Below are 27,071 nucleotides of genomic sequence, written 5' to 3'. Positions count from 1 at the left end.
GTGTGCTACACACAGATGGAGGTCTAAGCTAGAAACATGACAAAAATACTTTATTTGTAAAAACATACCAGATTTAGTACTTTCGTCCCATTTTAATCAGCACTTCATCTGTGTGTAGCAAGCTATCTCCCATCACCTTTTTTGTTGGTTGTAACTCAAGCTATACATTTTGTAAACACTCTTGGTGCAGTGGATAGTTCAAAGGGTAAGAAAGAGAACTGATAATGTGATCCAGACAAACAAAACCTTAAGAAACATCTGAAGTCTGGATCAACAAGGATGAGATAAGCATCTTTTAAAGTTGGTGTTACTAGGAAACCTGAATGAGGAAGAATAGGTAAAGAGTTGTAAAGTGACATAATTTTTAATTAAAAATATCACAAACAGGTTTAGGAATGAAAGATCCAGAATACTCCTCCCAGTATTTTCTTTCTTTGGCACTAAAAAAAAAACTTACCCACCTGGTCAAGAGAAAGTTGTTATATTTCCCAGAGACTTGTGATGAAGGACATGTGGAAAGAAAAGACTTTTGTCTGGCAGATGAGGAATTACCCCCTGGAAAGGAAGTATTTCCTCCCACTGCTATATGTAACCTTGACGAATGATCTTCAGAACTCATCTGCTGAAACTATCTGTTGTCAAAGAGAAAAGTGGAGATTCAGACTTTCTGGAAAGGAAAAGTGACTGCCAGAGTGGGAAAACAAAGTATCTATCTTTCTTAAACCAGAAACTACTCTACAAGAAGGATCAATAGCTTGAATTAAACCTGGAGCCAGACCCAGTAAACTACTCATTCCTAAGGAAATTTGAGAAAGAATAAATGCATGCTTAGTTTTTTTTTCTTTTTGACAGGAAAAATGGGTCCAGCAGTGTTATGAATGGCAGCAGAAACTTCCCAGGGATGAGCACATCATTTTGAAAGAACAGGGAAGCTGTTCCCTCATCCAGGACCGACAAGAGTGGCTCCTGCTTGCCTGCTGAGGGGACCACAACAGCCGCAAAGGATGTAGCTAACTCCCAGTCCACAGTGGCTGTAAGTGCTAGACCAGAGGAATCCAGGATAAAAGATGAGTGGTCTGAGGTACAGTAAATGGCCATAGCAAAGTCACCCACCTGCGGCTGATGCAAAATGCTTGCCTGCTGTGATGTCAAAGGCTGCTTTCTTAACTTCTTTTTGTGGCTGGAAGAAGGATCGACCATAGGACTGACAGTCTGTTTCATGGCCAAGCCGAAAATAATGCTTCTTTCCCGGGGAAAACAAGCAGCAAGAGCCAGTAAAACTTAAAAGTCAATTTTTACACACGTACACACACACGCGCACACACACACACACACACACACACACACACACACACACACACAGTAATAGCACTTTAAAACACTTTGTTTTAACTTTTGGGTCTATTAAATACAATTTCTCCACAGAAAAATATGGTTTTCAATTATATTAAACAATTTTTAAACTGACAAGCAAAAAAAAAAAATCTTGTTTACAAGTATAATTCAGACTCATAACAGTCTGATAACTTTCCTGAACAGAAAAGTATAAGTAAACATTTTTTAAATGGCTAAATGGAAGGATTCCCCCCAGAGGAAACTTATCTGCCCAGCAGCAAAGGATTACCATAAACCAACCAACAGTCCTCGAAGCCTCAGAGGAGCGTACTCTTCAGCAGCAAGAACACCCTGGAAGGCTTAGCATCCAAACCTGTCTTTTTAATCAGCTCAGCTTGATAGTTTGGGTACATGGAAGATACCCTGAAGTTTGGAAGTTGGATGGTTGTTACATCCTATGCAGGCTGTAACAGATAGAGATAGGGCTACTGCAGCAGTCATCAACATAATGAACATCAGTGGATATCAATTACAAGATGTAAGTGATATTACAATTATATTTAGAAAACACTATTCATTCTGATGGAAATGAAAACAGGAGCACTTTTGGTACAGCTGATATTTACAATAACACCTACAATAAACAAAAACAGCTTATAGTTTATATTAAGTTGAAGTGGAGATCATTAAAAAAAAGCAATAACGTTCAAAAGGGTGGGCATTACAAGGAATTTACAGTAACGAATAATTACTGTTCAAAACGAAGCACAGTGCCTGCACAGCCCAAACAGTATGCCCACTGTAAAGCGAGCATATACCAATGCAAAAAAGTCTGACCATTCAAGTATTATTGAGTGGCTGGACTTTGCCTTGATATATGCTTGTTAATTTTCAGAGGTACACTTTATAAAGGATAGAACAAAAAAAAAAAAAAAACGAGGAAAAACAGAAACATTCTACAAAACACTAAACAGTTGACAAATATACTTAATGGCAATTTCATAACTATACCTGTCAACTGTCAACAGATTTGCAGAACGTCCCTGATTTTTTTCATATTTCTGCCCTATGCCTTGTAATACTTTTAAAATTCATAAAGTAACAAATCCCGGAGAAACTGTTAAGTAAAACAGACGGAACATAGCCTGCACATGGGGGGAAAGAAAAGACAGAGTGTTACAGAAATGCTGGCTTCTCCATTCTGTTACTTGTACTGAAGTGATATACTGTGCAAGCATATGGACATGCATAGCAAATGCATGAGCAGTACATCACTTTGCAAGTCAGAGGCGGAAGAACACTGTATTGGCATTATACAATCACATTATTTAAGAAAGATAAGTAATTTCTTTCTTAAATAATGTTACTGTATAACAACAATAATCCACTCCTGTGTGTGGGTATATCAGGATTTACCCATGGTTGGCTTTGTTTAATCGCTTGGGCTTCGCCACACCAAGTGTGGGTAAATCCTGATACTCCCACACACACACTACTGTATTACTGCTTAAGTAATGGTCTGCTCAAAGATACTGTACAGTCCTAGAAGACCCACTATTTTCTTGTAACAACCACCCTAGAGGACATTATTATGCTTATAAAATGAGCTGTTAAAGTGTTTTGTATGCTTATCACTAGTATATTACATTTTTATATTTTTGATGTTCATAGGTAGGTTCTAGGCTATCGGCCCTAGGGCCTACACAAGCCTAGCCAAAAAGGTACCCTGGCTTTCGTCACCCAAGAAAATTATTTTCCTATGCCCCTGTCGAGCATAGCCACAGAGGTGATCCCCGGGGTGAATTCCCTAATTCCCATCCAATCATCAAGATTTTTCTTGAAGAGTGCTAATGAGGAGCTTTGTTTGATATAGATAGGTAGTTTGTTCCAGAGTATGGGAAGTCTCTGGGACAGGAATCTATCCCTCCAGCATGTTCTGTTTATTGTGATGACAAGGTTTAGGTCCCTAGAGTGTGTAGCTTGGAGGGATTGGGATTTCTTTAAGAGGAGCATGTCCAACAGCTCTGGGTTTGACATAGCTTTGTATGTTAGGCAGAGATCACCTATGAGAAGGCGATATGCGACGGAGTAAAGATGGAGTTTTTTGAGACGGTCTGCGTAGGGCATCTGTTTAAGGTCAGTAATCCTCTTTGTGAGGTATTTCTGCGGCCTTTCCATTTGTTGTAGATGTCTTGTGAGATACATACCAAAAGGGGCGTTGTACTCTATAATAGGTCTAATGAGTGACAAGTAGAGGGGAACAATTACCTCTTTTTTCCTGGATGAAAAACCTTTTGTGATGAGGTGTGCCACGTAGAAGGATTTCCTGACTACTGTGGCGATGTGATTATCAAAGGAGAGACTACTGTCCACCTGTGTCCCAAGGTCTCATCACACTTTCGGTGTTAAGTAGACTACCACCTATGTGGTATCTCATGGGTACAGAGTTTTTACCAAAGGCGATGACAATGCACTTTTTGGCATTGAGCTTGAGGCCATGGCTTTGACACCAGGCATCAGTCTCAATGAGGCCCTTTTGTAGGATGTCCACATCATTAGAAGTTTCAATTATGGCTCCTAGTTTGCAATCATCCGCGAACTTCATTAGCCAAAGACCTTCTGTGTTAGCCTGCACTTCAGAAAAGTAGATACCAAACAGGAGAGGACCCAGGACTCAACCCTGTGGTACTCCACTTGTCACTGGTCTGAAGTCGGATTTGGAGTCTGCAACTTTCACAATGTGGGTTCTGCCAGTGAGTCAGTTGGCAACCCATCTTGTGACATAGGGATTTATACCTAGTTTAGTGAGTTTATCTATAATTCCAGAGTGGGGGGGTCGTGTCAAAAGCCTTGGTGAGATCTAGATAGGCAGTGTGAACCACCTTACCCTCATCTACGGCTTTGGTGACTGCTTCAAAGAAGTCAATCAGGTTTAGGAGACATGATCTGCCTTTTAAAAACCCGAACTGGGTGGGGTCCAGGTTTTGGAGATTATCAGTGTTTTTGCTTATAATTTCCATGGTGATACATTCCATGGCCTTGCAGACGAGGCGCGTTATGCTAATGGGGCGGTAGTTCCCAGGGTCCGTGGTGGCTCCCCCTTTGTGCAGTGGGATAACCGTTGCTGTGCGCCATTCAGTCGGCAAAAAGCCTGAGGTGAGGCTATGATTGAACATGGTGCTTAGGCAGGGTGCCAGTTCATTCTGTAGTTCATGTAGAACGCAGCCTGGGATGTTGTCAGGTCCCATGGATGCTGTGTTCTTGGCTTTGGAGAGTGTGGTTTTTACCTGTGCAGCCATGATTACAGGAACTTTGCATTCTTCCGGTATAAAGATGGGCCCTTTAGGGGGTGAGGGGGTGATAAAGTTAGCACTGAAAGTATCTGCCAGGATGTTGGCAATATCAGTTGGTTCTGTATATTTAGTGCCATTGTGCTGTAACTCAGAGCAGATCTGGGTGTTGCCATTGAGATTCTTGACATAGCTATAGAATGCTTTGTGACTGTCTTTAGAATCAGTGGCGATTTTGTTATCATAACTAGCTTTGGAGGATTTTATGAAGGATCTCAGCTTCTTACTGAGGCTGACCAGGGAGTTCTTCCAGTCATGGGATTTTACTCTTTTTTGCAACAGTTTCTTTCTTCTGTTGTAGAATTTGTTTATGGCAGGGGACCACCAGACTGGCCTCCTTTTTTTGGAGGATAGCATCTTGGTTCTGTTAGGGATAGCACAATCCATGCACTCATGTAAGTGCTTATAAAGTGCATTTGTGTAGGACTCAGCAGTCGTACATCTACTGTCCATCTACATGGGTGTCATGAAGTTAGTCACTTTTGTCTTAAGAAGCGTGAAGTTGGCTTTGGAGAAATGTTTTACGGTGGTTTGCCTAATGGGGGGTGAGGGCAGGATGTGGATGTCTAGGCTGATTAGCTTGTGGTCAGATCTGACCAGCGAGGAATTGACCTCTGGTGTGGAACACCGGTCACCCATGTTAGTAATGACTAGGTCTAGGATACTGCTGCCCCTGGTGGGGTACGGATAAGTTGATCCAAGGCACTGGAATTTATGAATTCCAGAAAACGTTGAGCAAAAGAGTTGGTACATGAGTAGTTTTCCCAGTTAATGGTGGGGTAGTTGAAATCGCCCATTATTAGGGTGTTGGGTTGTACCCTAATATTTTCCAGTGTATCAAGAAATGAGGAGTGGGAATCCTGGGGCATGGTGGGGGATCTGTAGCAAGTTACAATTTGGATTGCGGTCTTGCCCAGAGTTAGTTGCACTTGGATAATCACAGATGCATTATGCTGAGCAATTAGCCTGCAGGTGTGGATATCCTTAATGAATATGGACACGCCTCCACCTTTAGTGTTTCGATCCAGGTTAGGTGGCTGAAAGGTGTGATATGAATTATAGCCAGGTAATGCAGGGGTGCTCTCTGGAGCCTTGAACCAGGTCTCAGTTACTGCACAGATATCGATGTTCTCCATTTTTAGGAGTGCCTCGAGAGAGTGCATTTTGAGGTTTAGACTTCTAGCATTGAGTAGCATTATTCTCAGATTTCACATGTTTGTGTCTGTCACGTTGGTGGTTTTGTCATTTGAACCTTGCCTAAAAAAGGCACTATAGGGGTGGCAAGAGCCTTAGCCAGTAATCTAAATCCCAGGGGCAACAGGTGCAGACCATCTCTGGCAAAGCATCGTGGTTTGTTGATCATGTCATCCCAGGCAGATAGATATTGGATCCCCTTTGAATGACGCTTAGCCTATTGTTGAAGTCAATCATTTTGTCCTTATACTGTGGTATGTAAAACAGTTCCTCCACCACATGTTCCAAAGTTGATAAGGATACATAATTGTTGTTGGAGGAAGTATATTACATCCAAAATATTTACACATATACAAACACACACACACAAACACACATGCGCGTGCACGGACACACACACACACACACACACACACACACACACACACACACACACACACACACACACGCACACACACACACACACACACACATGCTCAGCAATTTCAGCCACTTTGTGCACATCCCAGATGTTTTATTCTTGTCAAAAATGTATATATAAATATTAAGTGTAATATATTTTAGGTCACTGCTATCAGACACAGAAAGCAATGCACTGGAGCTCTCCTCATACACATAAACACACACCACACACACACAGATGTATTCACTCTGTTGATTGCACAATTTACATGTCTGACCACAATCAAATGAATGACTGAATATATAAAGAACCATTATAATGAGTTTAGCATGTTGCTGTCAGACCGAGTCCAAACCACTACAAAAACACACATGCATGTACCCCCCCCCCACACAGACACACACACACACACACACACACACACACACACACACACACGTCCTTTTAACTGCTCTGTGATTTCTTGCAATAGCTGTGTTTTTTTTCCCACTAACTGATAGCTTTTTTAAGAGCTGTGGTTAGCAAGGGGAAAGGAAATGGCAGGTCTTTGCAACAGCTGCTGCAGTTACTTACATTACTTCTGTCATATTTAGTTGCAGCAGTTCTATTTATTTGTGTTTATTTATATTTTAAATGTATTTTCTCACTTATTAATCATGGCTTTTTGTGCTACCACATGAAAAGAAATGGCAATCTCAGCACTGGAATAGGCAGTCTTCCTTTTTACCAGGCTCTCACTGCACATTAATTACTTCCTTTGGAATGATGAGTGTCCAATGAAAATACCCAATTCGCCAAGCACATTTTCAAATGGAATTTAAATTAACAACAGTTAACTGTATAAGGGAACACTGTGGTATGCTGATCAGATTGACAATTACAGCTTCCTGCTTTCTGGCAAAAGCAGCTTTCTTTGCTTTAACATATTTGCTAGAATTTTCTTCTATTAAGGATTATTTTCTTATAGTTTATACATAAGTCTTTTGTGCTGGTAATTATTATTTTAGTGAATATTCCTCTGCTCTTCACAGACAAATGCAGTTGATCTTCTACAGTCACCTGTACAGGAATAATGACTTAGCTGTAGGATAGTACCCCAACGCTATAACAATCATCAGGATGCAAAGTAGTGTCAGTACTGGAATACAAAATCTGTGTGATGTGGGATTAGAACGCACAGCTTTCAGATCTTCTGAATATCAGCATAATGTATGCAACCTATTAATTCCCTGAACAAAATCTAAATGTTAAAGAATTATTTTAGTATGTAAACAATGAATTTCTTCAACAAGATATCTTCAGCCACATATAGAAATTACTGTGGAATACATGCCTGCAATTTATTCTGAAGTAATAGAAAATAAATACACTTATCAGGTGAAATTGTCTACAATGGGCACAGAAAATTACCTAGCTATAGGAAGCAACTAGCAATTGGAAACGTGTAACGCGTAATTTGTGGTAAACTGTTCAAGATGCTGTAAGAAAGAACACAAAATCAAAAACAAAACCAGTCTGCACGCTGCCTGATTCATGCATGCAACAATAGTTGTTCTTTCTTTCTTTTTGTTAAGTTACGGCTTCAGTCAGGAAAGTCAAATCAAATAAAAGGTAGGATATGAAGAATGTCCCAGAGACAAACAGAACAAGAAGGTTTGGTAGGATGCCATTTAGAATGGGATAGATGGTGGACATGATGAAGAAGGAAGTGGTAGACCCATGTAACAAGAGCATAATTTCATGCAGGGAAAAAAATAATAAGGCCCATGCATGAAAAGGAGACAGCAGCAGAAATACATAACGGCAGAGGTAGCTGGATTTAGGGAAGTACAGAAAGGAATGCCATGTAGGAGAAGGAATAGCCCAGAAAGCAAAGTATTGATCCAAAGTAAAGAAGATGAAACCCATGTAAACAAGGAGAAAAGGCTCAAAGAAAGAAAAAGAAAGATACAGCAAAGAAGAAAAGACAAAAATAAGGAAGGAAAATGAAATGTATGAAAATGACAAAGAAGGAAACAAGATTAAAAAAAATGTAAAGATTTCAGGAAAAAAAACATGATCAGGAAAGGAGGGCATGAGGTTCTAATGAAATTAAAAGGCAGAAGTCAGCTTACAAGTAATAATGAGGAATTACCTGGAAAGGATATGGAAGAATTGATGATTCCAACATCATTTCCGGCAGTGAAAGAATAATTACTAGCAGTGCTAGTGAGCTGCACATGTACTGTGTGATTGGTCAGCCATGGATAACTTTTGGTGTCCACAATAAGGAAGTTCGAGGTGTTTACCATAAGTTTGCCGTCCTTGTCTACCCAAGTGATGTTGGCAGGTGGGTTGGCTCTCACCAGGATGAAGAGTACAAGGAATAATCCAGGATCATCACTTTCCCTGTAGTGACCATTCATCTTCACTATTTCAGGCTTAACTGTACAAAGGGTGACATCAAGAAACATTTGTCACATACACAGAACTAACAATGCACAATCTGTTCTGTAGCCAGTTGACTGATTTTTCATTAAGAAAAGTATTAACAGTAAACAAACCAACCTTTAAATGAAGTAACTTGTGTGTACACACACACACACACACACACACACACACACACACACACACACACACACACAGTGAAATGATGGAAAAGCCTTAAAAAGTTATTTTCCCCAGGGTATTATAACTGCCTAAGTTAAGTCAGTAGACTTCAAACTCTAAATGGGCTAAACAATTTCAAACATAACTAACAGACTGCTTTACCTGGCTATACTCAAACATAAGAGTGATCACTTGATGACAAAAACCTTGACAGCTGCAGTTACAGTGAAGCAAGTGGACTAAGTCCAAAATGTTAGAACCGATCTTCCCTCATAACGTGCACAACGATCTGTGCTGCACCGTCTCATGCTGTGTAATGCATTAAAGCTGAAGCTCTGGATTTATGTATGTCACATGCTCACATTTAACAATATAAAATATAGCAGGCCTTACATCATCTTTTTCATTCAAAATGTGTACAGCTTAATGCAGAAGTTGTGCTGGAAGATAAAGCCCTGGTCATACCTCTCAATCTCTTAGTGCAAGAAATCTGAACAAAGCCTAACAAAATAGGGGGACAAATGCCCAAAAATAGGGACACATTTTAAATATTGCTCTTAAAAACTTAGAAAGTTGCTAGAGTAACATGGTTTGTGTTAGCATACATTTTCTGAAGCATTTGAAGTCTGCAAAAATCTGAGAGTTACGAGGCCTGCATTTTAATTATAACTCTGGTTGTTTCAAGTCATGAAATGGTGTCACAGGCCAAGACAATAAATATCTGAAAAATTCATAGTTTTCATTCAATATGCAACTCCACCTCTATAAAGATGCTAGAATATTCTAGCCAGAATAAAACATTGCTGACAGATTTTCTTTTAAAATGCTAATCAAAAAAATTACATGGTTCTCAAAAAAAGTGATACATGGACTTCCTCTAATGAAGCCTGTTCTATATCTGCACTGATAATAAATGCCCCACAGATTAGGTTTCACACCACTTAAACCACTGCTTGATAGCTGACAGCAGTGAAATAGTCACTGACTCTATTGGCATTCTCTTTCTGGTTTACATTTAATTTCATTAATTTCCTTTCTTTTATTCAGGTATTTTTTATTTTTTGGTTGTTCATTTTTATCGAGTTATTTTTGCAATCAAGTGTTGTCATGCTAACATTAAAATGTTGTGACATTCCACAATAAAAAACATGTGACTATGTGTACAGGAAAAAATTTACTGCTGCTGATGCTTAAAGGTATTTATACTGCTAGGCAAAACAGAGAAGAAAGCTTATAATTCTTAATGGCAACAACTGCCAAATGCTTTACTAATTCAAAATCTATTATTTTTGGTGACATTTTGCATTGCGCAGTCTACTACGTCTATTTGATACATCTGATATTGTAAGCATATGCTCAAATGCTGTCATACCATTACTTGTTTATATAGTATGCATACCCATATGTCTGATTGTATTACAGACAAACACAAAAACATACTGTATGTATATATAAGGTAGAGGCAAGTATGGCATCATCAAATCCTTTTTGGAAAAAAGCAGAATAACACAGCATCCATGGGACCTGACAACATCCCAGGCTGCGTTCAACATGAACTACAGAATGAACTGGCACCCCACTAAGCACCATGTTCAATCATAGTCTCACCTCAGGCTTTGTGCCCACTGAATGGCGCACAGTGACGGTTATCCCACTTCACAAAGGGGTGGCCATCACGAACCCTGGGAATTACCGCCCCATTAGCCTAATGAGCCTGGTCTGCAAGGCTATGGAAAGTATCATCATGGAACTTATAAACAAAGACACTGGTAATCTCCAAACTCAGGACCCCACCCAGTTCGGGTTTGCAAAAGGCAGATCATGTCTCCTCTAAGCCTGACAGACTTCTTTGAAGCAGTCACCAAATCCGTAGACGAGGGTAAGGTGGTTCACACAGCCTATCTAGATCTCGCCAAGGCTTTTGACATCATCCCCCACTCCGGAATTATAGATAAACTCACTAAACTAAATCCCTATGTCACAAGATGGGTTGCCAACTGGCTCACTGGCAGAACCCACACTGTAAAAGTAGCAGACTCCAAATACGACTTCATACCAGTGACAAGTGGAGTACCACAGGGTTCAGTCCTGGGTCCTCTCCTGTTTGGTATCTACTTTTCTGAAGTACAGGCTAACACAGAAGGTCTTTGGCTAATGAAGTTCGCAGATGACTGCAAACCAGAAGCCATAATCAAAACTCCTAATGATGTGGACATCTTACAAAAGGGCCTCACTAAGCCTGGTGTCAAAGCCATGGCCTCAAGCTCAATGCCAAAAAGTGCACTGTCATCCCCTTTGGTAAAAACACTGCACCCATGAGCTACCACATAGGTGGTAGTCTACTCAACACCGAAAGTGTGATAAGAGATCTTGGGACACAGGTGGACAGTAGTCTCTCCTTTGATAATCACATTGCCACAGTTGTCAGGAAATCCTTCTACGTAGCACACCTCATCACAAAAGGTTTCTCATCCAGGAAAAAAGAGGTCATTGTTTCCCTTTACTCGTCACTCATTAGACCCATTATAGAGTACAACGCCCCTTTTGATATGTACCTCACAAGACATCTACAACAATTGGAAAGGCCGCAGAAATATCTCACAAAGAGGATTACAGGCCTCAAATAGATGCCCTACGCAGACAGTCTCAAAAAACTCCAGCTTTACTCCGTCGCATATCGCCTACTCAGAGGTGATCTCTGCCTAACATAGAAAGCTATGTCAAACCCAGAGCTGTTGGACATGCTCCACTTAAAGAAATCCCAATCTCTCCAAGCTACACACTCTAGGGACCTAAACCTTGTCACCACAATAAACAGAACATGCTGGAGAGATAGATTCCTGTCCCAGAGACTTTCCATACTCTGGAACAAACTACCTATCTATACCAAACAAAGCTCCTCATTAGCACTCTTCAAGAAAAATCTTGATGACTGAATGGGAAATAGGAAATTCACCCCGGGGATCACCTCTGTGGCTCTGCTAGACATGGGCACAGGAAAATAATTATCTTGGGTGGCGAAAGCCGGAGTACCTTTTTGGCTAGGCTTATATAGGCCATAGGGCCAATATCCTAGTACCTACCTATGAACCTATAAAACAAATTTCATCCAAGTCCATTTATAAGCAAAACTTGGATCTATGGATGGGAAACAGAAAACATAACCCAGGACTACCACCTGTACTACTAATGGACAGAGGCAACATTTAAATGTCTTATCTCTTGCATGGGTCCAGGTAAGGATAATCTATAACCAAATTGGATAGGTTATTTTGAGCACAAAAGGGAAATTGGCTAGCCTTAAAAATGGCCCCAAAAGAGCAGCTAGCCTAGCACTTACCTATTAACCTGTAGCACTTACCTATGAACCTATGAAAAGCATTACTGTCACACCCCTGTATGTATGTGTGTGTGTGTGGGTCTCTCTCTCTCTCTCTCTCTATATATATATATATATATATATATATATATATATATATATATATGGATCTAGGACGTTTGCTCGAATGAGCAAATGTCCAAATCCATAATAACCAAACACACTTTAACGAAAGCGTTATCGAAAAAGTGCTTTCGTTAAAGCGTGTTACAAAAAAAACCACTACATTAACATTTTAGCAGGGGGGCTTTGCCCCCTGCACCCCCCACACCCCCTACTTTAATATTCTCCCTCCAAGACCGCACTACAGTGGGGAAAAGGGAAATTTCCCTTACCCGCACCATAGTACAGCCTCGGCAACAGGCATACTTAAGCAAAAGTGCTTCTTCGGTGAAAAGCGCTTTCACGTAAGTATGCCCAGCCGTTCGAGCAAACGTCCGGAACCTACATATATATATATATATATATATATATATATATATATATATATATATATATATATATATATATATATATATATCCTATACAGACATAGGATTTAATCAATTTGGTCAAAATCTATTAAGTTGATAAAATTTGGCCGACCAATCATATGGTCAACAGATGTTGAAACTGCACAATTTTTTGGGTTGCAAATATGCCCTTTCCCTGATATTGTGTGATCTTGGAGTTATTAGCAGGGAGTGTAGGGGTGCTTGCTCTCACCAGCAAAAACTGATGTTTGTCTTTTTTTTTTTTTGCATATGCTGTTATTGCTTGGTACATGCATAGTAAAATGTCAACATTTTGTGGTCTATACTCAGTAAACCCATGCATAGGTTCATAGGTTCATACTAGGCTATCTGCCCTACGGCATTTATAAGCCTAGCCAGAGTGTGTGTGGCTTTCGCCACCCCTTGGAATGAGAATACTATGCCCATTTAGGGTTTAGTTTACTGTGCCTCTGTCTAGTAGTGACACAGAGATGACCCCCGGGGTAAAAGTACGATCTCCCATCCACTCGTCAAGATTTCTCTTGAAAAGAGTCAGTGAGGGGTTCTGCCTAACATGGACTGGGATTCTGTTCCAGAGTGTAGGGAGCCTCTGGGTTATGAATCTGTCCCTCCAGCACGTCCTATTTATTTCTGTGTTGAGGTTCAAATCTCTCGCTCTCGTGGCTCTGGTGGATTTGGATTTTCTGAGATGGAGCATGTCCATTAATTCCAGATTGGACATGGCCTTGTACGTCAGGCATAGATCGCCTCTGAGTAGGCGGTATGCGACTGAATAGAACTGGAGTTTCTTCAGCCGGGTAGCATATGACATATGTTTGAGACCCTTGATCCTCTTGGTGAGGTACTTTTGGGGTCTTTCTAACTGCTGCAGGTGTCGGGTAAGGTACATCCCAAATGGGGCATTGTACTCAATTATGGGCCTGATAAGGGAAGAGTATAGGGGCACAATGACCTCTCTTGATCTAGATGTGAATCCTTTCATGATAAGGTGGGTAATATAGAAGGTCTTCCTAACCACCTTGGCAATGTGAGTGTCAAATGAGAGGTTACTGTCAACATGGGTCCCTAGGTCCCTGATTACTTCTTCCGTACTTAGTGGATTACCACCTATGTGGTAATTTGTGGGTACTTTGTTTTTCCCAAAGGGTATGACTATACATTTTTTGGCGTTCAGTTTAAGGCCATGGCTCTGGCACCAGTTATCCATTTCTATGAGGCCTTTCTGAAGGATGCTTGTGTCCGCTGGAGTATCAATTATGGCGCCCAGTTTGCAGTCATCTGCGAACTTTGTCAGCCACAATCCTCCTATGTTTGCTTGCACCTCGGAAAAATAAATGCCGAACAAGAGGGGTCCCAGGACCGAGCCCTGTGGGACACCGCTTGTGACTGGCTTAGAGTCTGACATGGCTCCAGCAATTCTGACCTTGTGAGTTCTGTCCTTGAGCCAGTTTGCAACCCATCTTATGACATATGGGTTTACATTTAAGCTGGTGAACTTGTCTATGATGCCTGAGTGGGGTATTGTGTCAAAGGCTTTTGCAAGATCAAAGTAGGCCGTGTGAACTGCCTTACCCTCATCAATGGCCTTAGTGACTGTTTCAAAAAAGTCGACCAGGTTCAAAAGGCAGGATCTGCCCTTGACAAAGCCGAATTGGGTAGGATCCAGTGTCTGTAGGTCCCCAATGTCTTTGTTTATGAGTTCCATAATGATCCTCTCCATAGCTTTGCAGACCAGGCTCATCAAGCTTATGGGGCGGTAATTTCCAGGGTCCATAGAAGCACCTCCTTTGTGGAGTGGGACCACTGTTGCTGTACACCATTCTTTGGGTACGTATCCTGTAGTAAGGCTAAGATTAAACAGCAGCCTTATGTGCAGGTTTAGTTCCTCTTGGAGTTCATGTAGCACGCAACCCGGGACACCGTCTGGTCCCATTGATGCTGTGTTTTTAACTTTGGAGAGGGCGGCTCTCACCTGGGCATCTGAGATGTCAGGGAGGCTACACTCTGCTGGGATAGATATTTCTCCTTTTGGGGGGGGGGGAGAAATTTGCACTGAACCTGTCTGCCAGTATGTTGGCAATGTCTGTGGGTTCAGTGTATTTTTTGTCATTTTGGACTAACTCTGAGCATATCTGGGAGTTTCCACCCAGGTTTCTAACATAACTAAAGAAGGCCTTGTGATTGTCTTTAGTGTCTTTTGTGATTTTTCTCTCAAAGTTGGCCTTGGATGATTTTATGAGTGATCGTAGTTTTTTGCTAGTACTGATCAGAGATGCCTTCCCTTTTGGAGATTTTGCTCTGTCATGTAGTAGCTTCCTCCTCCTGTTGTAAAGCTTGTTAATGGCTGGGGTCCACCAGACAGGATGCTTGCCTTTGGAGGAATGGGTCTTGGTTTTATTTGGGATTGCATGATCCATGCATTCTTGAAGGTGTCTGTAGAAAGCGTTTATAAAGGATTCAGCGGTGTAGGCTGTGGTTTCCACTGGCCCAGGGGCCTTGAAGGATACCACTTCAGTCTTAACAAGTGTGAAGTCAGCTTTTGAGAAATTCCTCACTGTGGTCTTTTGTGCTGGGGGTAGGGGCGGGATGTGGATTTCCAGTGAGATTAATTTATGGTCTGATCTCACCAATGAAGGGTATACTTCCGGTGTGGAGCATTGTGTCCCCATGTTTGTGATGATCAGGTCTAGTATATTATCTCCTCTTGTGGGAGTGGTGACTAGTTGTTCCATAGCATTTGAGTTTATGAATTCTAGGAACCTTTGGGCTAGGGTGTTGGGGCTTGAGTAATGCTCCCAGTCTATGTTTGGGTAGTTGAAGTCTCCCAATATGATGGTATTTGGAGAGACATTCATACTCTCCAGTGTCTTCAGGAAGGCTGAGTGGGGTTCCTGAGTTTGAGAGGGTGGTCTGTAACATGCTACAAACTGTAGGGCAGTTTTGCCTACGGTTAGTTGCACATGGATGGTCTCCGATGCTTCATGCGTTGCCACTAAACTGGAGGTGTGGGTATCTTTGATGAGTATAGATACTCCCCCTCCTTTTGTGGTTCGGTCCAAGTTTTGAGGCCGAAAAGCATGATATGAGGTATAACCTGGTAGTGCTGGGGTGCTCTCAGGAGCCTTAAACCAGGTTTCAGTCACTGCACAGACATCGATGTTCTCCATACTGAGGAGGGCTTCGAGAACGTGCATCTTGAGGTTTAGACTTCTGGCGTTGAGCAGCATTAGCTTAGTTTTTTTCCACTTGTGTTTTCTAGGGAGGTGGGTTTGTCTTTTGAGCCTTGCCTAAAAAAGGCACTATGGGGGTGGCAAGAGCCTTGGCCAATATCCGGAAGCCCAGGGGTGACAGGTGCAAGCCGTCCCTTGCGAAGCAGTGTGGCTTGTCAAGCATGTCATCCCAAGCAGACAGACATTGGATCCCCTTAGAATGACACCAGTAATTGAGCCAATTGTTAAAGCTGATCATTTTGTCTTTGTACTGTGGCATCATTCTTGGTGAGGGTAAGATGCTGCTCAGGGTCAGGGTCATACCGGCCTGAGCTACATAATCAGAGAGTTCCTCTATGTCTCTTTTCATGTAGTCCAGGGAGGTACGTCTCAAGTCATTCACACCGGCATGGACAATGACTGAGTCATATTTGTACTTGCTTTGGAGTGACCTGAGTGCTTGTGTTATGTGGCAGATTCTAGCGCCCGACAAGCAGCTTACTGTAACCTTTTCCTTGTTCAGTCTGGTGAGCGAGACGTCAGTGTGTCTGACTATGGAGTCACCTATTACAAGTGTATCAGGCATGTTGTTTGGCCTTAAGGGCTGTGACTGTTTGGCACACTAACTTTGTGAACTATGTGTTGCATGTGCTATGTTTTGAGGTAGTGGTTGCTTGGATGTCTGCTTTGGAGGCCTCTGTTGTTTTGGTAGATTTTTAATTAGAGCCTCCGAGTATGTTTTTGTGTGTTTATGTGTTTTGTTTGTAGTTGTGAATAGGTCTATGTGAGACTGGGTTTGTGGTGTGTGTGGTTACCTTCTCCTCCTCCTGACTGGTTTTGCCAGTACTGAGTCGAGGGAGCTCAGCCTCCAGTTTGGCTATATAGTTGCATCTCTCACATATATTTGTATTTGTTGGGAGGAGGAGAGGGTTGTCTGTGTACATGAGGCAGTTGTAACATTGCCTCAAGATTCCCAGATTCACCAGCTGAACTGGAGAGGACGCCAGTAATTGACCCTTCGACATGCTAGAATAGTGTAAGGGAATGCTGTGAAACTGAGTCAGAAAGGACCTATAGGGAAATGGGTACTCAAGAGGATTGTAGGTGGATGTAGTGCTTTCTTTTTGTTTAAGAGTGCTTTACCTGTGTAAAAATACTTTAGGAGCAAGTGCTGGGCTTTTCAGATATAGAATAGACTGTTTAGATTGAAAGTAGAGCAGTTCTAAGGGAAAAACTGAAGAGCAGACTTAGCGGAGCCAGAAATAGTTTAAACTTGATTAACCGGCACTGCCCGATGCTGCGCTATGCGCAACTTCGTGCAAAGTCGCGCTGAAGCGGGCTTTATAGCAGGGGGTGAGAAAGAGCTAGGAAATGGCCCAAAACGGCCAATAAACTACAAGTTGCTGGAACCGCTCCTTTAGGGACAACCAGGCTGCTCAGTGCTCCCCACTCCCACTGGTGAACAAAGAAGCTTCCTCCTATCCAAATAAGGATATGAACAACACAGAAACTATGACACAGCCCAGAGATCAGCAAAATCTGAAGATTGGACTATTCTAGTTCAGTAAAGGCGGGAAAACAAGGATATTTTTTTTGTTTTTTTTTTTTGTTTTTTTTTACAAATAAAAAATAGATACAGTAACAAACAGTAAATGCTTTAAATCAGCTAGCGCACTTGAGTGTGTAGCCTACCAGTTAATTTAAGCAAAAAACAAACTTTTAAAGTGCAAAACAGTTTAGAAACAAACAGAAATACAGTGAATCAACTTGCAGAGCTAGTTTAGTAATAAAAATTCACTTTTTAGGCAAAATACAGCAGTCGAAAATAGAAAGCCAAAAAAAATACTTATAAATCAATGGAAAGTCACTCTTCCACTCTCTGCTGCTTGTAGAACTCTGCAGGACACCACGAGGAGCTGTGCTGAGTCGTATACAAGTGCAAAAGCGCGCTAAAGCGGGCTTTATAGCAGGGGGTTAGAAAGAGCTAGGAAATGGCCCAAAACGGCCAATAAACTACAAGTTGCTGGGCTGCAACCACTCCTTTAGGGACAAATAGGCTGCTCAGTGCTCCCCACTCCCACTGGTGAACAAAGAAGCTTCCTCCTATCCAAATAAGGATATGGACAACACAGGAACTATGACACAGCCCAGAGAACAGCAAAATCTGAAGACTGGACTATTCTTGTTCAGTAAAGGCGGGAAAACAAGGATAGTTTTTTGTTTTGCATCAATACATACTTCTCAAATACATATCTATATCCATACATCACCCCATTTTCTCCATTTTTTCAAATAACTTATATCATGTCTGGTATATTAAAAACAGTGAGAGTACTTTTGTGATACCATTCTAGATTTGTTTCATTGTGGTGATATAAGCAGATTCAAGATATTATTTTAAGAAAGCTGATTACACATATGCTAGTAGGAATATATGTTAATGATTTAACAATGGAAAGTATTTTTATGGTAAAATGCAGTGCTCTTTAAGGCTTGAACACAGATCCTAACTGGAAATATCTCATTTGATTGTCTCATTTTATTGCTTAATGTTCTCTGTGCTGAATAAATACCATCACCAAAGATAAATGCAATCCAAAAAATCTTAAAAGTGAATAAATAATAACTTCAGTTACACAGCAAATGAGTCAATACAGTGCTGGTATAAATTAAATACACAGATGCAAAGACAGTTGCACACAAAATAGAAAACATAATAAGCAGTTGCATACAAAGGATATTTAAAATCCTTTAACCAAACTAGATTAATACCTTATATGTCCCTAAATGACAGCATACAGAACCTTTCGTGCAGGTTACAAAACAATACGTTTACATAGATGTCATCACTTTAATGTCCTTCAGCAAGACTGACCTTTTATACTGGTTTCAGATCAAAATGTATCCATCCATCTATCTACAGCCCATTTTCCCATTTTGCACATAGGTGTCACTTCAACAGTGGGAATCATCCAGAGCCAATATTTACACTGCTAGGTGGCTAGCCCTGCAGCAGTAGTTCTTCCACACCACACACTCACAGATGCACTAACCTATGGCCAATTTACAGTGTCCAACCCTCCTACTGCATGTCTTATTCAAGCTTTTTATATTTTCCCCCAGAACCCAGGAGTGCAGTCAAATATGCTTTCCACATTCAGACCCCCCCACACACACACACACACAGACACACACACACACGCACACATGCACAGACGCACACACGCACACACACACACACACACACACACACACACACACACACACACACACACACACACACACACACACACACACACACACACACACGACCCTTGACTTCCTGATTCAGCTCTACAACATTTCTAGAATTACAAGGCAAGCAATCAGTTCTTTCCTGTAAAACTACATGCTCTCACATAATTAAGGCATAACAAAGTTTACAGCCTTCAAACATTGTTTTTCTCAACATATTACTATTACTATTTTTTCAGTGCCAAAACATCTTATCAATGTAGTTTCACAGTGCAGTTCCTGTTGTGTATTTTATATATCTTATGTTGAGTCTTTCGGCTTTTCCCGGTTAGGGGTCGCCACAGCAGAAATCCGGTCCGCTAATGATTGGTAGTTGATTTTTACTTGCCGTGTTACCAGCGCTGACGCACAACCTTCAACGAAGGTACGCCCATTCACGCATGTCTCCACACAGAAGACGCTCTAGCTGAGAATCGAACCGGACAGCAATCTCAACGTTAGTATATGTCGAGATGCAGCGGTAAGAAGGCTGCAGGAAGGGTTGCACCCTCCCTCAAAAATACTTTTTTGAATTACACTATATTTATCGTTAAACTTTATTCACTTTTTTTTTACTTTTATTTGTGGTTCATATTTACATGCATCAATGACTTACTATGAGCCCTTTCCGAAAGTATAGTTTATCACTTAATGGTGCATTGTCAAATGGTACATCATTCCAGTTCATCATATAAACATTAGCTGGAGAAAATTATAGCCTCCTGTCTTTACTCAAACCCCATTCTCCTCAGCCTCAGCCTTTCCTCTCTGTATTCCTCTGTTATCAAGGCCATATCCTGTTCAGTTCACTGCCTTCATTACCGACAGTCCTAATGGACTTCAACTGTTTTCTCTTTCTGGATGCTACCTTTCTCCAACTACTTCTGAGTCTCTGTGTAAAATGCAGAAATAGTAATTCAAGCGTCAGGATAACTTTCTAGACCCCCTCAACACCAATTATCCAAATGGTCCCTGCTACCTTCTACCATTTTTCAGGCCTAATGTTAATCAGCTGGGCACTCCACTGTAAATGTTTGTTTCATATCATGTTGAGTACCACTCACACCGCTCACTAGGACACATGAACAAAGTCAGTATAGCCCTTAAGGTCTTCTTCATATCATAGTCCATTCTCCAATTAGTCCCAAGCCATCTATGGCCACTTTTCTTGGAGTCAGACCTAGTAGTTATATTCACTGGGGATTCCAGGGTGGGTATTTTGCAAGACCTTAAATAGCATCCCTGTATCAAACTAGACATGCTAAAGTCATTGCCTGTGAATAATCAGAATCTTCTATGTATAAGTATTGCTTATAAGTATCTTACAGGTTCATAGGGAAGTGCTACAGGTTAATAGGTAAGTGCTAGGCTAGCTGCCCTTGTGGGGCCATTTTTAAGGCTAGCCAGTTTCCATTTTGTGCTCAAAATAACCTATCCAGTTTGGTTATAGATTATCCTTACCTGGCCCCATGCAAAGGATAAGACATTTAAATGTTGCCTCTGTCTATTAGTAGTACAGGTGGTAGTCCTGGGTTACCTTTTCTGTTTCCCATCCATAGATCCAAGTTTTGCTTATAAATGGACTAGGATGAAATTTGTTTTATAGGGTCATAGGTAGGTACTAGGCTATTGGCCCTAGGGCCTATATAAGCCTAGCCAAAAAGGTATCCTGGCTTTCGCCACCCAAGAAAATTATTTTCCTGTGTCCCTGTCGAGAAGAGCCACAGAGGTGATCCCTGGGGTGAATTTCCTACTTCCCATCCAATCATCAAGATTTTTCTAATGAGCTAATGAGGAGTTTTGTTTGATATAGATAGGTAGCTTGTTCCAGAGTATGGGAAGTCTCTGGGACAGGAATCTCTCTCTCCAGCATGTTCTGTTTATTGTGGTGACAAGGTTTAGATAAAAAAACACACACCAACACTGTTGAAAACAGTGGAAAAAATCCAAATAAACCAAATTCCACAGCAATGGAAATAACAGCATAGACTGATGAATAAAATATTTTATTTCTGATTCTGGTACCTCGGCCTTCGCCTTCAATGGAATAATTAACATGTTCAGAAGCAAGTCTATAAGAACCACCTTCTAATTACATTAATTAATTAATTAAATGCAATTAGCAATGTTTTAAAAATTTAAAGCCACAAACACAAAACTTCAAATCCACCAATATAAAGCTATAAGCTGTCAATAAAAAACTTCTTTTTACAAATCCATTAGTTATACATACTTAAACATTTTTAAAAATTTTATTGCTATGAATTCAAATGTAATATTATAATACCAATCATATTTCCAAATTCATCCCATTAGGAAAGTGAGTATTAAAGTTAATAATATACCTAGATTCCATATTTAATAACCTCTGTTGAAAACTATGGTTAGACCCCCCCATCCCATATGGCCTGGCAACAACACTAAAAATTAAATCTCTCACCGAACCCCCATGCTCTATATAAAAGTGATTAGCCACAGGACTATCCAACCTTGAATTACTAATATCTCCTAGATGTTCTAGTATTCTTAATTTTACCTTACGTTTAGTTTGCCCAAAATACCATTTTTTTACAGGACAGTTACATCCTATAACATAAATAACCCCAAATGAATTACAATCAAAATGATCAATGGCATTAAATAAAATGCCATTGATCCTAGTGCCATCCAAATTCCTGATCTTGTCACAAAGCTTACATCTACCACACGCATATGCTCCTGCATTGGCCAGTTTTTCCCTACTGTCTTTGTTTCTTACTAGCTCCTTTAAATTTTGAAATCTACCATAGGAAAATAGAAATTCAAAGCTGGATAGTCCTGTGGCTAATCACTTTTATATAGAGCTTGAGGCCATGGCTTTGACACCAGGCATCTGTCTCATTGAGGCTCTTTTGTAGGATGTCCACATCGTTAGGAGTTTCGATTATGGCTACTAGTTTGTAGTCATCTGCGAACTTCATTAGCCAAAGACCTTCTGTGTTAGCCTGTACTTCAGAAAAGTAGATACCAAACAGGAGAGGACCCAGGACTGAACCCTGTGGTACTCCACTTGCCACTGGTCTGAAGTCGTATTTGGAGTCTGCTACTTTCACAGTGTGGATTCTGCCACTGAGCCAGTTGGCAATCCATCTTGTGACATAGGGATTTATACCTAGTTTAGTGAGTTTATCTATAATTCCAGAGTGGGAGATGCTGTCAAAAGCCTTGGCGAGATCTAGATAGGCTGTGTGAACCACCTTACCCTTGTCTACGGATTTGGTGACTGCTTCAAAGAAGTCTATCTGGTTTAGGAGACATGATCTGCCTTTTACAAAACCGAACTGAGTGGGGTTCAGAGTTTGGAGATTATCAATGTCTTTGTTTATAAGTTCCATGATGATACGTTCCATGGCCTTGCAGACCAGGATCATTAGGCTAATGGGGCGGTAGTTTCCGGAGTCTGTGGTGGCTCCCCCCTTGTGGAGTGGGATAACCGTTGTTGTGCGCCATTCAGTGGACAAAAAGCCTGAGGTGAGGCTATGATTGAACATGGTGCTTAGGTGAGGTGCCACTTCATTCTGTACTTCATGTAGAACGCAGCCTGGGATGTTGTCAGGTCCCATGGATGTTGTGTTCTTGGCTTTGCAGAGTGTGTTTTTTACCTGTGCAGCTGTGATTACAGGAACTTTGCATTCTTCCAGTATAAAGATGGGCCCTTTAGGGGGTGAGAGGTGGGTAAAGTTACCACTGAACTTATCTGTCAGGATGTTGGCAATATCAGTTGGTTCTGTACATTTAGTGCCATTGTGCTGTAACTCAGAGCAGATTTGAGTGTTGCCATTGAGATTCTTGACATAGCTATAGAATGCTTTGTGGTTGTCTTTAGGATCAGTAGCAATTTTGTTTTCATAACTAGCTGTGGAGGACTTTATGAGGGATCTGAGCTTCCTACTGAGGCTAACCAGGGAGTTCCTCCAATCATGGGATTTTACTTTTTTTTGCAACAGTTTCTTTCTTCTGTTGTACAGTTTTGTTTATAGCAGGGGATCACAAGATTGGCTTCCTTTTTTTGGAGGATAGCATCTTGGTTCTATTAGGGACAGCACGATTCATGCACTTGTGTGTAAGTGCTTACAAAGTGCATTTGTGTAGGATTCAGCATCTGCGTGGGTGTCTTGAAGTTTGCCACTTCTGTCTTAAGAAGCGTGAAGTTGGCTTTGGAGAAATTTTTTACGGTGGTTTCCCTAATGGGCAGTGGGGGCGGGATGTGGATGTCTAGAGTGATTAGCTTGTGGTCGGATCTGACCAACAACAAATTGACCTCTGGTATGGAGCACAGGTTGCTCATGTTGGTAATGACCAGGTCTAGGATATTGCTGCCCCTGGTGAGGGTGTGGATAAGTTGATCTAAGGCATTGGAATTTATGAATTCCAGAAAATGTTGAGCAAAAGAGTTGGTACATGAGTAGTTTTCCCAGTTAATGGTGGTAGTTGAAATCGCCCATTATTAAGGTGTTGGGTTGTACCCTAATATTTTCCAGTGTATCAAGAAATGAGGAATGGGAATCCTGGGGCATGGTGGGGGATCTGTACCAAGTTACAATTTGGATTGCAGTCTTATCCAGAGTTAGCTGGACTTGGATAATCTCGGATGCATTATGCTGAGTAACTAGCCTGGAGGTGTGGATATCCTTAATGAATATGGACACACCTCCACCTTTAGTGTTTCGGTCCAGGTTAGGTGGCCGAAAGGTGTGGTATGAATTATAGCCTGGTAATGCAGGGGTGGTATCTGGAGCCTTGAACCAGGTCTCTGTCACTGCACAGATGTCGATGTTCTCCATTTTAAGGAGTGCCTCAAGTGAATGCATTTTGAGGTTTAGACTTCTAGCATTGAGTAGCATTACCCTCAGATTTTGCTTGCTTGTACCTGTTGCGGTGGTGAATTTGTCAAATGAACCTTTCCTAAAAAAGGCACTATAGGGGTGGCAAGAGCCTTAGCCAGTATCCAGAATCCCAAGGGCGACAGGTGCAGGCCATCTCTGGCAAAGCATTGTGGTCTGTTGATCATGTCATCCCAGGCAGACAGATATTGGATCCCCTTTGAATGACACCAGAAGCTTAGCCAATTGTTGAAATCAGTCATTTTGTTCTTTTACTGTGGTATCATTCTGGGTGATGGCAGGATGCTACTCAGGGCTAGGGTCATACTTGCCTGGGCTACAAGATTGGAGAGGTCCTCCAAGTCCCTTTTCATGTAGTCCAGGGAGGTATGTCTCAGGTCATTCACACCAACATGGACAATGACAGACTCATATTTGTACTTGTTGTGGAGTGATCTGAGTGCGTGCGTTATGGGGCAGATCCTGGCACCCGACAGGCAGCTGACAGTAACTTTCTCCTTGTTTATCCTGATGAGTGGAACATCAGTCTGCCTGACTACAGAGTCACCTATGACTAGACTGTTGGGTACATTGTTATTCCTTATGGGCTGTGGTTGAGTGGCACACTGAGTTTGTGGGCTATGTGTCATTTGGGTTGTGTTGGGGGATGGAGGTTGCTTGCATTTCTGCTTTGGAGGACTCTGTTGCTTGAGCAGATTTTTATTGAGAGCTTCCGCGAATGTAGGTGTGTGTTTTGTGTTGCTATGTGTGTGTTTTGGTGGTGTAGGTTTGATGGACTATGTGATGAGTGTGGTGTGGTGCAAGTGTTTACTTTCTCCTCTTGACTGTCTAGTCCAGTCTTGGGTGAAGAGAGCTTTGCTTCCAGTTTGGCTACATAAGTGCATCTCTCACAGGTTGTAGGGTTGGGTGGTAGGAGAAGAGGGTTTCTGTGTACATGAGGCAATTGCTGCATAACCCCAAGATGCCCAGATTCATCAGGTAGACAGGAGAAAACACCGGGAGCTGACCTTTAGACATGCCTGGATAGGTGCTTATTTATTAAGTACTAAAAACTGTTTTCCTCTAAACACGTGAGGAAAGTTGAGTGCTGCAGTAATTTGTAGCTTATTTTATTTATTTATGTTATTTTTATTTTATTTATTTTACATTTGTTAACGGAGGGTGTCTGACTCAGCCGAAAAGGCCCATTTTCAGCAGAGGCCCGGGGAGAAAAACTCCACATAGAAAAATTACAGATACATTTAGATACTTAGACATGATCAGTATACACACAAATTACAATAGACATGTTTTTACAGTGGTATGCAGCACATCAACAGTTACAGTGGAGAGAACAAACAAAAAAATATTAATTTAAAAATAAAGGTAATTAATAGATTTGTGGTGTACAGCTGACATTTAGAACATAGGTAGAATACATACATAGTACACAGGTACAGTACATACATTGTAGATTAGCCAGTGTTTGTGAGTAAGAGTGAAAGCTATTATAATGTACTCTAGGTTAAGTATGTGTACCTTATCCGCTTTCACTAGCCTGGGGAGCAATCATGGGACTGCCAACTTTTTTTGAGATGTTGCCTAAAGAGGTTTTTAAAGGAGGCTTTGGACGATGTGTTTTGTATGCTAGTGGGGACAGAGTTCCATTTTTTAGCCACTGAACTACTACATAGTGTGTCTCCAAAGCTATTGTAACTGTTGGTGACTTCTAGTAGTAGTTTGCTTGATGATCTAAGAGGCATTTTGGTTGAGTGATGTACTAGGTTTTTGAGGGCAGGACACTTATTGGGGAGGTAATAGACAGAATGACAGAGGAAGAGCTGATTGTAGGTTAGGAGGTTGGGCATTTCAAGCCAGTGGAGCTGTCTCAAACCAGTACAGTGATGAGTTCTATATGAGCAATTTGCAGCAAAGTGGGCAATTCTGTTACAGCAGGCTTCCATTTTGCTTAGTTCAGTTTTGTTTATTTAGTTTACTTAATTAGTGCTTAGAACAAGTGCTGAGCTCAAAGAAACAGATTTGAGTGCTAAAACTAAAAAACTGGCTAGTTCTAAGGGAAAATTTGAAGAACACACTTTATGGCCTGGGGAATAGTTTAACCCTAGCTAAGCGGCGATGCATGAAATGTATTTTTTTTTGTAATATAACAGTAGCAAATGAGCAAACTGATTTAAACAAATTAACCAATTAATCAATAAAAAGCTAAAAACTGAGCCCCATTCCAGCAGTCTTCGATCAGACAAGTTCTAACTGCACACTCCTGCCACTAGGGTGCAGGGGAACCTTCTCCAAAAAAAGGTGGTCTGGATTAGTGCTCAAGTTATACAAACAAAGCTACATTCAGCAGGTCTGAATTTAGTCTATGCTACAGCAAACAAGGCGTACCAATTTCAGAAAGAAACTGTTCAAATAGGCAGGCACAATAAGCCTTTAACCAGAAACGTCCCTCTCACAAGAGTGCAAATCACACCTTCTTAATGTAAAATAACTGGCCTGAAGCCCAAGTGCTTAAACCAGAACGAATACACTTTTAGAATAACAGACACTAAGCCTTCAATCAGCAACTCCCAACTTAGAAGGATGCAAGCTACCTGTCCTGCAATAACAGTGCAGACCACAAACCTTCTTAATGTAAACAACTGGTCTGAAGCCCAAGTGTCAGACAAAAGTCAGCTTTTAGCAGTCTGTAGGATACAGAACATAGTGACAGAGCTTTAAGTTTGTCTATGTAGCCCTTGTATCCTTTTAGTGATGTACCTCTGTGGGTGTTCCAGTTGTTTCATGTGTCTGGATAGATACTTGCTAAAGGGATCATTATATTCAATGAATGGCCTAATGAGGGCTGAGTAAAAATGGACAGTGACATCACTAGATCTATACACAATCCTTTTGTCTATAAGATGTGTAATATAGAATGACTGTCTTACAACAATGGACACATGTTGGTCAAACGTTAGGTCAC

At 41.2% G+C, this 27,071-nt stretch overlaps 1 protein-coding gene across 5 annotated transcripts in view; it reads right to left on the bottom strand.

The window, feature by feature from the left end:
• Nucleotides 1-27,071, bottom strand: part of TMEM25 (transmembrane protein 25) — a 311,798-nt gene that overhangs the window by 220,002 nt on the left and 64,725 nt on the right. For all 5 annotated transcript variants that reach the window (XM_044080903.1, XM_044080901.1, XM_044080899.1 and 2 more), the window contains exon 4: nt 8,417-8,707. In XM_044080903.1, coding sequence (XP_043936838.1) covers nt 8,417-8,707 — 291 coding nt within the window. The remainder of the gene's footprint in view (nt 1-8,416; nt 8,708-27,071) is intronic.

The sequence above is a fragment of the Protopterus annectens genome, chromosome 8.part0, assembly GCF_019279795.1.
Source record: "Protopterus annectens isolate FY-2018-M chromosome 8.part0, PAN1.0, whole genome shotgun sequence".
NCBI classification, from domain to species: Eukaryota; Metazoa; Chordata; order Ceratodontiformes; family Protopteridae; genus Protopterus; species Protopterus annectens.
This window is presented reverse-complemented; position numbering and strand designations above follow the sequence as displayed.